The sequence below is a fragment of the Bacillus rossius genome, chromosome 13 (assembly GCF_032445375.1).
Source record: "Bacillus rossius redtenbacheri isolate Brsri chromosome 13, Brsri_v3, whole genome shotgun sequence".
Classification (NCBI taxonomy): Eukaryota; Metazoa; Arthropoda; class Insecta; order Phasmatodea; family Bacillidae; genus Bacillus; species Bacillus rossius.
In genome coordinates this window covers 49,345,508-49,360,615 of record NC_086340.1, presented here as the reverse complement: position 1 = coordinate 49,360,615, position 15,108 = coordinate 49,345,508, and the positions used below count along the sequence as shown (strand labels likewise).

At 36.8% G+C, this 15,108-nt stretch overlaps 1 protein-coding gene across 1 annotated transcript in view; it reads right to left on the bottom strand.

The window, feature by feature from the left end:
• The window catches only part of LOC134538559 (nudC domain-containing protein 1), a 105,316-nt gene that overhangs the window by 22,772 nt on the left and 67,436 nt on the right, over window positions 1–15,108 (bottom strand). The window contains exons 7-8 of the mRNA XM_063379982.1: window positions 7,092–7,236; window positions 3,654–3,782 (exon numbers count right to left, since the gene is read on the bottom strand). Of these exons, the coding sequence (XP_063236052.1) occupies window positions 3,654–3,782; window positions 7,092–7,236 (274 nt within the window). The remainder of the gene's footprint in view (window positions 1–3,653; window positions 3,783–7,091; window positions 7,237–15,108) is intronic.

Below are 15,108 nucleotides of genomic sequence, written 5' to 3'. Positions count from 1 at the left end.
CTATATTCGTTTGGAAATGGCTTCGTGTTTACGTTTACCGTCTGGCTTTTGAAACAAATTGGTTTAATGTAGGATGATTTTGGTTCGGTTTTTTCCTTGAAATGAACCTTTTAAAAAACATTGCGGTTACCGTATTTACTCGTATATAAGTCGCAGCAATTTTACCAGATTTTATGGGGAAAAAATGAAGTGCGACCTATATGTGAAGAAAAATTTTTAAAATTTTTGAGTAATTTTTTTTGCAATATTTTGCTTTAAAATGCGAAAAAGAATTCTATATAGGTATAGGCCAAATTTATTTACAATGTACACATACAGCGAAACCCCTTATTTACTTTACCGTTATTTACGTTTTCCCGTCATTTGCATTTTATTCTTCAGGTCCCGTTTAGTTCCCATTTAGTCCAATACAATACTTTCACGCGAATTACGTCTCAAAAATCGAATCCATCCCGCTATTAACGTCACGTAACAACCATAAACAACCAGAAAATACCGTGGGTACTTTAAGAGTAGATAAGATTAGCTAGTAGGCCTAAAAACATCGTGAAAAACGTAACGTTTATAGTCGGCAATGAACATTTTAAATCGCAAAATATACATATTTTATAACATGAAAAGTTGCTTTTATTTCTAAACATGTAATAATTTAAGCCTAGGCGTGTAAAAGTCCGAGTAATTATAGCAGGAGACAATCTAAAATGCACGAGGGAAAAACGTAAACTAACGAATGTATAAACGTGGCTGATTGTTAAATTCTGATACTGTATTTATGTCACAACTTAGCCGAAATACTGGTACGACACAAACTTCAGAAGATAAAATGAGCGGAGTCTTGGTAACTGTTTTATACGTATTTTATAATTTCAGAAGTATTGTACAGTTGACACATATTTTTTAAACTAACAATTTATTCCTGGGGATCGTAATTAATTAATTATTGATATCAAGACATCAAGATGAACGTAAACTTGAACATGTCACGGCAGCGAGAAAACTGGTGCGTAAACCAATTACTGGTATTAGAACTGGACAAAACTGGTACACGGGAGGTGGAGCTTATATTTTTTTCCGCTAAGCTCGCATCTATTGGCTGGCTGCTGATGGAAGGTCACGAGTCTGGGTGGAGCGTTGAGTGAGTTATACTGCGCATGCGCAACTCAGAGAACAGAGAAAGACAGCCGGTGGCTACGCCGCGCCGTAACAACAGCTGATCGAGTACAATGACCTTTCTCCGTGCACGGAGCGTTATTGACGGTAAATTTCCATCAATTTGCGGCTCTTTTTTTAAAATTTTTTTTACTGTGGTGCAATGCGTATGTGTAATGAATTACCAGTGCTACCTATATGGGGGGAACCTTAAATACCAAATTCAAGACCTCAAATTATGGGTGCGATCTATGCGAGTAAATACGGTATGTTAGTAAGAATGTATAAATACTTTGGAAATTACATTAGAAGCTGGTGAAAACCGAAGCTCTTGGAACCACCACGAGAAATAAAACACAGCCATGTAAATACCGTATTGGTCCGAATGTAAGGGGACCATTTTTACGTAAACGAGATATGAGAAAATTGGAAGTCGCCTTATTTTCGCACACAAGACGTCAGCACCGCAAACAGTTCCAAGCTGAGAGCTACAGTAGAAACATTGTTAAACAAAATGTTCACGATTTTTTATATTAACTAAAACTTCATTACCTCACACGGGGAAAACGATAAATCAACCCAATATTGTAGTAATTCACTATTTTTCAAGTTGAAAATTAAAATATCTGTTCTTGAGTAAAAAATATAAATGTTGAAGCATCTCAAAATGGCAACCTTTTATTACACATTTCATATTTGTACTTTGTGTACAATGTACAATCGCGTGTTAACATTTACGGTAATTTAATTTCAGATTTTTAACGGAAATTCTTGTACTATAATTTCACAGCTATTTTCAGAAAAATTGTTTACGTTTACAAACAGAAAATGTTAAGAACATTTCGGATGTAATGTTTGGAAATTAACGGCTGCCAACTGTCATTCCACAATATTTCTTTGTTGTAAAACAAACATTACCGAACATGCACGAAGACGCCATATTTACAGGAATTTGGTACGTTACTTCAAAAGCTATTTTAATAATTTCACAGTAATCCACTGTTTATTTATGTAAAAACCTTTCAAACAACATAATTATCATAGATTATTCTTTAAAATTCATAGGACAGACTCTCTGTTAGAGAGTAATATGGACAATTATTCACGGTCACGTCACCGAAGTTATTCATGGCTGTATGCTTCACCGTGGCAGCTAGCCACTTGTTTTGTTCCGGCAAGCTGCATTCTTTGTTTGCTTTGTTACGTTTAACACACTACTAAATAGTAATACGTAGCTTAAGTGAAACGGAAAGTTAAATTCAGTATACATAAATGCAAAAAGGATTTATCAACACAAAATGTATGTCTAAAGAATTTTCACATTAATTTCTACCAAAATTATTTTTATATTTGTTTGGCCTCCTGAAACTCCAGGTCGCCTTATATTTTCGGGCCAATACGGTATTCGCAATTTTAAATTTTGCTATTCGACTTATGAATGCGAATAGTTCGTCAGTTACTATTCGCAACTATTCGTGTTTACGAATATTCGCACACCCCTACTGATAGGGAATTAAAAATGCTTACTTTAGGATTAACAGCGTAGCCCAATATTTTTTAACGGGCATGCTCAATTTTACATTTACGTAAACTTTACTCAGAATTTTTCCCTACTTCTGTGATGATCTCTTAACTGTTCAACCAGAGTTTTCACATCTAAGGATGAATCATTATCACAGGCTTAATTAACATCAGCAGGTAGTATGCATAGCAATAATAGCACATATTTTTTTATTTATTTACGGGTTATGACATGTACCTTAATTGCAATCATTTTAAACCTAACAAAAATCTTAAACACAGAACAAAAACATGTACATAAAATGAGACTAGATTCCATAGAACCACAGATACAGTCAAACGGTTGCTGGTCATAAACAAAACTCTGCGTAGAGAACTCACGATATTGACGGAACTATAGAATGCACAGCTTTCAGCATCTGGCTGTATGCATTCAAGTATTTTACTACTTAAGTATTTAGGTGATGGTGCGTGTTGTTAAAAAAAGATAGAAAAAATGCTTGGTGCCATGTTTCCATTATAGTACACATGCAATCATATACTTCCCCACTTAGATACTTGAACATATGTATTTTCATTCACTCACATCCCTTTTCATTCTCTGGTGAATATGTTTGAAATATTTGAGTACCCTACAAAATTACAATCCTTTCATCTGTGAAGCTTTACTTTTGACACACTTTTAATACAAATGGCAACCACGCACCCATTTATATGAATCGAAACCTTGCTTGTCAAACAAAATGACTGGATACAATACAAATTAAATGAAATGTAACCAAATGTAATGAATTAAATGAAATGAAGTAAAATTACATGAAACAGATTTAAAAGACACCAATTCTTATGAAATAAAACTATGTTAATTGAATCGAACTTCAATAAATTGAATGTTTAAAATGTACCGATATAAATCAAAGAAAAAGTACTGAAATGTACCTACATAACAAAGCGAAACTAACGAAACACCATGGAGCTGGTACCTGGTGGGAGTTAGTGTGGGTGCCGGGGTCCATCCTCGCCAGAACCATGGAGTCGGTGGGGAAGGCATCGCACTCCTCCAGCTGCTGGGAGTTGAGGCCCGTCGGGCAGCCCCCCGCCGGGTCCGTCACCTGCGCGCAACCCTCCGTCAGGCGTTGAGGTGTACATTCATATCATATCATATCATATCATTAATTACTAGCTAATGCCCGGCATGCATTGCTATGCCTCTTTCAATTTTTTGTAATTTGTTTATTTGTTTGAAGCAGGTACACATATACAAAGCATCTCTCTCTATATGTCCCTCTATAAATCTCACTACATTTCTCTCTCTCTCTCTCTCTCTCACACACACACACATATATATTTATATATATTTCTATTTATATCTTAATCTATCTCCCTATCTATATATCCCTCACTCTATCTCTCTATATATCTTCCTATCGCTATCTCTCTATATCTCTTTATATATCTATGTCTCTCTATGTAGATAGATTCCTCTCTATATCTTTATCGTTTCAAAACAGAAGACCATTATGTGTACATTTCTTTGTGTGAGTGGCTTTCCGAATCCTCAGAGCCGACGCAAAAAATACAAAGATTTACGTCGACAGCATCAACAGTTAAAGCTCTTCAGGAATTTCAAGAATCAGAAATTTGATTCTGATTTAGAGAGTTATAACTTATAACGTTACTTGTATTTCGACCGCGTCTGCGCAATTGTTTACTATTGCAACACGATGACGAGAAAGTAGAGACTGTTTCCAAGAGGTCGAAGTTGGTGAGCTCTTTCCAAACTATAGGTTTTTCAGAAGCCATGGAAATCGCTGATTTCTCATCTTCATTCCACTAATACATCTCATAGCTATATTTAATGTTTTCAGCTATCTACCGACGATCCAACCATTCAGAGGTCCAGAAGACGCCAAATATGATCTCTGCCATCACTTAGTAGGTGCTAGCAGACGACTCGATGTGTTCAATATTTGCAGGAACAGATTCCTATCACTTATGTATTGCACCATAACTTACTGGCTTGCATCGGTAGTATTAACATTTGCTCACTTTGTACCATAAATTTTACATAAAAAACCCAATGAATATTGTAAAAGTAATTATCCTGTTAACTACTTTGTTTGGTAATTTTCCGAAAATATCTAAATTTAGGCTGTAATATATTTTTGAGTTGGAAAGTACCAAACTAATCGAATTATGGGTTTACTCTAGAATAATTGATTCAAACATAAACTGTGTTACATTTTATACATGTGTGTATATAGTATGTGTGAGTGTCTATACACACACACACACACACACATATAGTAAACAAAGAAAATGTTAAGATTAAAGTGTGGTTGCCGCGAATAAGATTCCATTAATATCAAAAGCTCTTGTGATCTATTCAAATTCAATATTATATTTCCTAAAGTCGGAAGCTACAAACATTGTACAACTACTGTATAAATATTGTGATGAACAATTTGAATTTTGACATATTTTGTCATAAAGCATCAGTACAAAACACTCTAGCATATATCATAAAACTAGAATTCTAGCAGGGTGTATTATTAGTAGTGGTGCACCGATGCGGATACCGATGAATCGTAATCGGCGATTATGGGTACTTACCGATTAATCGTAATCGGCGATTATCTTAACGATTACTTTGCCGATTATTTACATCCCGGGCGTAATTAAGTAGGTTTTTACCGTGTAATATTTTGTTACACATTTTAGGAATAAATACTGTAATATTTGTATATACATATTACAAAATTCATCTAACTCCGTCATACATGATTACAGATATTTCGTTAAGTTTTAATAAATCTCATTGCCTTGAACAATAAAAAACACATTTTTCCTACACATTTGTTTACGTTTCGTCTTTTGTTCTGTCTTTTGTCTAGTGGCCTTGTACATTACCTATTAGCCAGAGACGTAAAATAGATGGCACACAATCAAAATACAACAAGCAGTTGCAGTCGATTCTATGACAATCGATCTTCGATCTTTTCGAGTCGTAGCTGTTCAAAATCGTGGTCCCGATACCTTCTAGAGTTTTCATCACTGCATTTTACCAACTCGTTATGGGTGTCTTTGGTAACATTATCCGTTGCTGTGTTATTTGTATGTGACGTGAAAAGTGAAAAAGTATTTGTAATTTTATATATTTAGTCAACATAAATAAAATCACATGTGCTAAAATTGGTTTTGAGTTTTATATATATAATTATAGTAAGATGGCGAGTAGGGAGAAAAAAAGTGAAGTGTGGAAACATTTTTCTATAAACTCAAGTGAACAAAATAAAGCAACATGTTTACATTGCTAAACGGTAATTTCTCGATGCAACCTTATGTGGTAGTCGATAATAATGCTAGTTTTCTGCATCAAAAACTTACCCATTGTAAATTACAATTATTAGACTGTAGTTCAAGTTCTTTACAATAACAAATATAAATAGAAGTTAATTAAATTTACACTTTGCAATGAATAAATAGTGTATTTTATAAATTTTTATACTGTTATTATAACTGTATTCTCAATTTTACCTAATCTTTTTAAATTCACGTGGGAATAAAAAATTTTGTGTGCATTATTACACTTAAAAAAATTTATTTATTATAATCGGTAACTGAATCGGTATCGCCGATTATTGCTCTCATAATCGGTAATCGAATCGGTAATCGGTAAAGTCATATCGGTGCACCACTAATTATTAGCTTGTTTAATCCATTCCAAACGTTGTGTCCCAATGCAATCTTAAACAGAGTGTGTGAGTGAGTGAGAGTGAGTGCGAGTCAGTGAGTAAATGTGAGCGAGAGTGAGTGTGTGAGTAAATGAGTGTGAGTGAGTGCATGTGAGTTAGTGTGTGAGTGAGTTTGTGAGTTGTGAGTGTGTGAGTGATTGTGTGAGTGAGAGAGTGAGAGTGAGAGTTGAGTCTATGATGATTACTTCTTTGAATGTCCATCTCAATGGAGTGTTATTGTTTTGTGATATATAGTCCATGGATATTAACTTTTTTTCCCCCCACTTTTGGTCCGTGTGACAAATAGAATACAAATAATAATTGGTTTTCGAGTTTGAAATGAAAAATATGCCGCATTTTGAACTGTATACATGATTTAGTCCGTTACTGTTTAGCAAAACAGTAGCGAAAAAAAAAAAAAAAAAAAAACTTTAATACTTTTTCCATGGTTAAAATGTCAATTAATTTTTCATTTTTTTTTTTAAGAAGTTCCTATAAACATCAAAAAAGGGTATTTATAATGCACAAATGACTTCATCTCACAAGTGAACACGTATACGACAAACTCATGAGGTATACTACGTCAAGTATTCGTAGCAAACAAATATTCGTTATTTCGAAGTGTTAATATTCGAGGTGGAATCAAATATCCAAAAATGTGAATATCCGCACAGGCCTAATGCCCACCAGCTTGTCCGAGGTGAGGTGGGCCAGCCGCTCGTGGATGTCCGCGACCAGGGCCGGGTCCACCACCTCCTCGCCCTTCGCGTCCCCCTCCACCAACTCCCGCCACATCAGGCCCCGTTCCGCCTTCACCAGGGTCACCTCCAGCCTGCAACACCACCACGCCGTCTGTGTTAGCGCGACACTCGCTGCTATTTCTAGCGCGGTATCGCCTCGAAGCACAAGGCTCTGAACTGGCACACAGTCCTCTCATTGTGCATAGAATAAACATGAAGTTTCAGGTCTCTGCTTTGAAGAATCTGTGCTGGTTGTTGTACAAAAAAATTATTCTGAAAACACACATTTTTAGCTATTTTAACTATTCTAAAAATACAGTTTAAAAACTTAATCCGGAAACAAAACTAATAATCTGCCCTCAAAAAAATTCTTAAATGCTTCTCGTGAACAGACCCCATGCAGATATATTTAGTAGTTTTCAAATCACGTTTTTACTGAAGCTCTGCGCACCTAAGTGTACCCAGGTAGGCGGGATCATTAAGAATATTGTTACGAACGTGACATGAAGATAACAAGGATTGTCGCTTTCCCCCCTCCTTCCCACCACTCCCCGCGCGGCGCCCTGCCTTTGACACATAACTGACACCAGACAGCTGGGAGTTACGCAAGCCGCCGACACGTGTTTTCGAGAAATTTCTGCCGTCGGGACGGCTCGTGATGACGGGACTGGCCCCGGCCGCTCTCGCGAGTTCTGGAATTGCGCCGCCGCCTATATATATGCCCGAGGACGTCAGTGGAGTTTAGTGGAGTCAGTTCGGAGTGTTCAGTCGGGAGTTCTCCCGCGGCGGAGTTTCCGGGGCGATAGTGCCGCGGGTGCGGCAGAGTGGCGAAGTCCTTGGACGAAGGTTCCAGGGCAGGGAGTGAGTGAGTTCAGTGGAGTCGGGAGTTTTCCCGCGGCGGAGTTTCCGGGCGATAAGAGTCGCAAGGTGCGGCGAAGTCCCGAGCGAAGTTGCGAGCGAGGAGTCGAGTGGATCCTCGGCGAAGGGGAAGTGCGTTGGCGACGGCGGAGTGTGGCGAAAAAGTCCCGCGGCGGAGACCCACGAGGGGTGCTGCGGCGAGAGTTGCGCCAGAGGTGCGGCCCAGCGAGGTGTGTGGAACGAGTGCCTGGGGAATAGACCTTTCTTTAAGTGTAATTAATTATTCGCCATTTTAGAAAATTTTTGTAAGTTACATAAGTAGTGGCAATAAATAAAACTGTGTAGTGTAATAAAATCTTTAATTGGTCTATCCTTTACGAACCCGTGGTAAATCGTAACAATATACTGAGGACAGATAAGAATTTTGTTCATGGATTTTGTTTTAAAAATGCATTTTTATATCAGTGAAAATGATTTTAAAAAAAAAGAATACCCAAAGTAACTTTTAGACATGTAACACCCAGTAAATATTCTTGAAACTGCTCAAACTTGCATTACACCTTTATCTTTATTTCTGCACCATCTAATATTATGGGTACCGCTCACATCTCAGTTTTCCAATCCACGACGAAACGACTGCGTGTCAGTCAACAGCCTTGAGCTTAGAGGCGATACCGTGCTAGAATCACCAGCGAGCGTTGCACTTATCATCTCACCTCACTAACCCAAAGACAACCCTCACTGAGCGGGCCCCTTAAAATAATTTCTCACTTTTATTTTCAGGATGACCACAACAATCTGTAATAACATTACCCTGGCTTTTCTCTGACTTCCCTTACCAAAATTACAAATTTCCCTAACTAATTTCAGTTTAAATAACTTACCGTATATACCCGAAAATAAGACGACCTCGAATATAAGAAGACCCCCAAACTACAGCCTCATGTTTTCAGGAAAAAAAAATTTTTATTGTATTAAACACATGCCAACAAATTAGATATAAAATTGAAAACATGAATGTTACAAAGGATTTCAACCACCACTTTTGAAATACTGTGAACAGTTTATGTACGAACAGAAATAAATACCTAAATGGCTGCTACTGTAACTGTTGGAAACTGTTATAGAGTATCATTATGCTGATGCATCATCTTCATTGTTGTCATCTTCACTGCTGTCGGCATCAGCTTCAATTGCATCTTCTTCCCACATGACACTATCTTCACTGCCATCCAATACATTAGAAATGCAACATTTCTTGAAGCTTTTGATGATCACTTCCGATGAGATTGTGTCCCATGCAGCCTTAATCCACTGACACAAGACTGCTATACTTGGTTTTCTGATTTTGCCTGTTGGTGTTAGAGCATGGTTGCCTGCCAAGAGCCATTCAGAGTACAGCACTTTTAGACTGTCTTTAAATGGTTTGTTGACACACACATCTAATACCTGCAGCTTTGAAGTCATGACTCCAGGAATAATAACAAGGTCGGTGTTCATTCCTTTAATACATGATTTCACCTCTGGCGTTAAATGTCCTTTGAATGCATCTAACACTAACATCTTTCTTCTTTAAAAGTGCCCCAGGCCTTCTATCCCAAACTGCCTTTAACCAGTCTAATATCAACTCACTTGTCATCCAACATTTTTCTTGACATCTCACTATTAGCCAGAAGGCAATTTTTCTTTTGGCATAGTTTTACGGTTAAGAATGACAAAAGGGAACAATTTTCTACCATCAGCTAACACTGTAAGCATCACTGTTATCCTCATTTTCTCATTGCCACTTGTCTTCACATTAACTGTTTTAGTTCCACCAGCATCCACTGAATAATTTGAAGGCATATCAAAATATACAGGCGTTTCATCAGCATTTAAAATGTAAATAACATAACTCGCGGAACCGTTCGTCTAACTTAAAAAAATAATCACCGCAAAAAAGTTAGAGGTGGGTCGCAGAGTATCAACCTGATACTTTGTCACTGATACACGCCTGTATCAGGAACAGCAAACGAGTACACTATTCAAGTATCAAGTACTTTTGTATCAGTTTAGAATTTGCCTGGAACAACATCACGGCCAATGTGCGTGTGCGCAGAACCCGATCGCAGATGACGGTCACTTGGGCGGAGCTTGTAAAAAGGGGAGGGAGCGGCACGACGAATAAGGGATAAAGAAGGGAAAGAATGTAGGGGAGGAAGCGCAGGGGAAGGCGTTGAAGGAGAGGCGCAGAGCGAAATTGTTACAAGTCGTTTTGTTTATTGTCCTACTTCAAAACACGCTCAGTGTGCAGTGCGTGATTCTTGCGAAGACTGAAGACTCTAGTTAGTACGCTAATAGCGATACAAGACCAAGGACACTGGTTCTAGATCCATCATCCTTAGGTCAGGGGTGACCACAAGGGGGGGTAACGACGCAGACTGCGTCATTAAAATTTCAGGGGGGGGAGGGGGGTGGTTAAAAGACGAGAAAAATGTATATATTATTTACATAATTATAGCTTCTAATGTGAAAATACGTTTCTGGTGCTCCGATAATTGAAAGGGATCTTGTAAATCAAATTGCCAACCCCGCACTTTCCTCAACAAAAGTAGTTTGGCATCTGTCGGTTCAGGATTAAAATATTACCTGATATGACCAAAATTATTATTAGAAAATCAGTTAAAATTAATGCAAAATGTGATAAAATATAATAATAAAAAAGTATAATATTATAAAATCATTGAGTAAATCATTGAGAAAATTGCAATAACTTTCGTGGGGGGGGGGGGGGGGAAATCAGGTTAGGGGGGGTGAGTCATAGTGTTTTGATGGGGGGGGGGGGGGGGGCCACCTCTGCTTAGGTGATAGATATGTGGATCCACGATCTAGGGAGCAAAGCTAAAACACTGTCTCGTTCAATAATAAAACTAATCAAATTTTAATATTAAAAAGTACATTAATAAAAGATATAATATTTATATTTGTGCACTTAACAACTATGAAAATGCAAATAAATTCTCAGTTGACCCTAATAACAGATGTAATCAACATATGGACTTTCTTTTTTTGAAAACAATTAGTAACTAGTGTTTTCATACATTTAAAAATTTACGATTTTATCAAAAATTAAAAAAAAAAAAAAAAAAAAAACAGATAGGTACATTAGTGAGCATACTATATCAATAGACATTTGAGTTACATCAGGCAGATAGCAGTGCCAATATCGATAAAAAAAAACACTTTGCAAGTTCAGTCATTATTTAACAAATAGTATTGCATTATAACTCAGTTTTTGTTTACACAAATTACACTTAGCAAACTCATTATTTTCCGTGAAAAAATTCCACACAAATGAAGTCTTTTTCCTGCACTTATCCATTCCTTATTTCACTATAAAGATACTAACTACAGAGCATGACAGCCCGCAACAATGTACGTGGTAATAGACGGCCAGGACGAACTGCAGTGAATGTTGAACTGATTGATACTGGCTGTATTTAGGTGGGCATGAGCGTAACAGAGGTAGAGAATTACCGGGCGTGATAAATAATGTATCAGAGACACCGATACCTTTTTACGCTGGTGATGACGGCACGGAGGATGTGTAACCTGTAACGAGAATGCTGATACCTTGTTGCTTCCTTGGTCCGCTACTGCTCTATCTGATACAGAAGTATCAGAAACTTGTAACTAGTACATAACTGTATCAGTATCAGGTTGGAACAGATACCGAAAATTGCTGTTACAACCCACCTCTAAAAGAAGTACTGTATAACCTACATTAATGTTTTTGTACAAGAAAATAATTGATAAGATGGGCGCCATCTTGTGCTATATAACATTCCAAAAACATCGGTCGTAACATGTGCAGCCAGTAACTACTGCACAACCTGAAAACATTGACCTAAAATAAGTATGTTTACCTAAAAATCAATGTATCTGAATATAAGGCGACCCCTTTGTTTTGAATTATAAATTATGGTAAAAAATGTCGTCTTATATTCGGGTAAATACGGTACATATTTAACAATTTTCTGAAAGGAATGAAGATAATCCTGCCTCCACCATTCCCATAGCTGGCCTAGACTAAATATAACGTTGCATACGCCATTTTAAACAGTGTATGACGATACATTAACACACCATCTAAAAGAAAAAAATACTATTACAGTCTAGGTGAATACAGACTAGAGCATGATATATTTCACTCAAATTACAATCCTTAGGGAATTTCCATGACTTTTCCAGGAATTCAAGTATATTTTCTGACCTTCCCTGACTTTTCAGAATGTAGCCACCCTGCATTTGTCCTCAATTCAGTACAGTTAACTGCTCTTTTACGCGACATGTTTGGGAATATGGTCGTGGCATGATTAGCAATTTGCCAGATTATCAAACGCCAATGTATCTATAACAGGAATACCAAAGAAAATTACAGTGCAAATATATTTAAAACAAGTTATGTTCTATGACAAGAAAAAATACACATGAACATTACGTAGTCGCTCAACCTGGCAGTCTAGGTTAACAAACGCACGAATATGAAAAAAATCTGGATGGAAGGGATTAGATCAGTGAAAGCTTACATACCGTATTAACCCATGTATATGTCAGGCATTTTTGTTTTTTAAGGGGATTGGTGCACCAGCATCGTATTAAAAAAAAAACAATATATTTGGTAATTATTCAGCTGCTAGAGAAGATTTGAACCATTCTGGTGTAAAATTTTTATTTTATTTTTTTATTTTAATAAGTTATTGCTGATTTTCGGGAATTTTTTAAATTCAAGCTTTATTAAAAAACTATAAAGAATTCAATGGTAAAACTTTCGCAGATAAATTTTCAGACACGGGAGATATGACTGTGGCCATTATTTTATCTGTAATCATTATTAATTTAACGTATTTACAATTTGAATTTTAATAAATGAGCTGCTACGAAATTGCGTGATATTCATTTGCGAATTTAATAACATTCGCGTTTTCATTTGTAATTCAAACGCCTACATATATGTCGGCTGAATGATTGACTTTATTTTAGTCTTTAGCTTATTGCAGTCGGACCTAAAGTAAAAACGTAGCTGTAGAAATTTGAGCAGCGTGCAAGCTCGGATACGAGGAATTATGGAGCGCGCTGGACAGTAGTGACACCTTGCGACAGTTTCTCTAACTTTTTGCAGCCTGCCACAGCTGTCTGCTGTTTACGAAGGGGAGATGGGATTTCGCGGGAAACTGATATGAAGGTCAACGTACTCATTTTCAGTAGATAAGAGAACGTGTTTGGTCTAGCTCGGCGTATAATTGAATGGTTATTCTCTGTTATTATTTAGCACAGTGATTTAGTTAGATGTTTTTTGTTGTAAGCGTGAGATTTATTCAGGAATAAAATGCCGAAGAAACCTCCACCAAGCAGAGTACACAAAAGAACAAAACTATCGAAAGCCATTATAGCACTTAGAAAAAAGAATAAAGAAAGATAAGAGATTATTTTATTATAGCTTTTTTTTATCATACATTTATTTTTCAGAGTTGCGTATGTACAACGCGATGGACGCGATGCGACAGCAGAAAGATGTGTAAAATTGTAAACATGTTTTTTTTTTTTTTTCCAGCAATGCGTGAACCATTCATAAACTATACTCAACATGTATCCGTATAATTTATTACGTTTGAATTTTTTTTATGACAGGCATCAATGTTAACAAGTTTATTAAGCCACAATAGACTTTTTTCAGAAAAATAAGTGTAGCAGAAAACACTCAACATAGTCTCACACAAAATCAGTTTACATGAATGCAGTTTTAAGAAGTAAGCTACGTAAATAATAGTTAAACATTATTTAATATCTGCTGGTAACGTTTCCAAAGTATCAGCTTCGCCTTCATTCACGAACAATATTCGTGAGCTTATTTATTTATTTTGCTGGCGTTTCGTTGGTGACTGTTAGGACTGCAAAATTAGTAAACATTTTTCACCCTATCCTGAGTTAAATCTAAGTGTGCGCGGTTAGATGAGGACCTAGATATGTCTCAGGCTTACGCCTTTACACTCTACTCGTGCATTAACCATGCGCGTAAGGGCGCGCTGCCATTGACCTGTAGGATAGTCTCAACAATCCTCTACGGACTCGAAAAATGTCACCTGCTCATTGGCTACTTGACTTGTGACAACTGTTTGTTGTAATGCCTGTGATTCATCGTTGATTTTGTTGAGGAGTTTTCAGTGATTCAGAGCCTCCCATTTAACTGTGGCCGTATTGAAGAAGCAGTACACATGTTACATGCTTGAATTCATAGCGAATGGAAACCACAAATATTTACTGATGTAATGGTTGGTAAAAAAAAATATTATTCGTATCGCGTCCATCGCTTCGCACCATGTTGGCTCCTATATTATATGGATTTACAAAATATAACGATTTATTTACGACACTTAAGATAAGGTGTGTAGGATTTTAAGAATTCACTTGAATTGATATTTAAGAACATATTTCAGGATAACTTGTGAAGAAGCTCGTACAGATGGCACCGGTTGTGATGACTCATTGCCACCAGAGCAGGGGCCATCTCGTGTACACGAAGTGGTATGCGAAACCTCAACACAACTCGAAAATCAGTGAGTGTTACATTGAAATGTGTCCGCTACAAATGTTCAGGAATTATAATTTTGAAATCGAGTAGAAATATTCCTGCAATTAGCATTAGGTATATTTTAATAGACATTGAAAGCGAATCATTAAGTAGTTTCAAAATCCAAATACCGGAATACAGATAGTCTGTAACAATACATACCTCACCGACTAGATATGGTCCAGATTGTTAATACTAACACATTTAAAAAAAACTGACTAGTTAATGAATATGTTGAAATTTTGTAAACCTGTTACTTAAGATGATTGGTGATGTAATAATGTCTCTTGGAAACTACATAAGATTTTAACTGCTTTTATTTCTCCATAAATTCGCAAATCACCATGGCGGCCATTTTACGATCACGATTTAGTTCTTAAATTTTAAATTAGTTTATTTGTTGAGAGCCTGGTACAATGTATCTGACCACTAAAGCGATCCGAGCCGCGTAGTGTATACTACTGCGAGGTTGCCGAAGTAGGCTCGGGTCGGGACG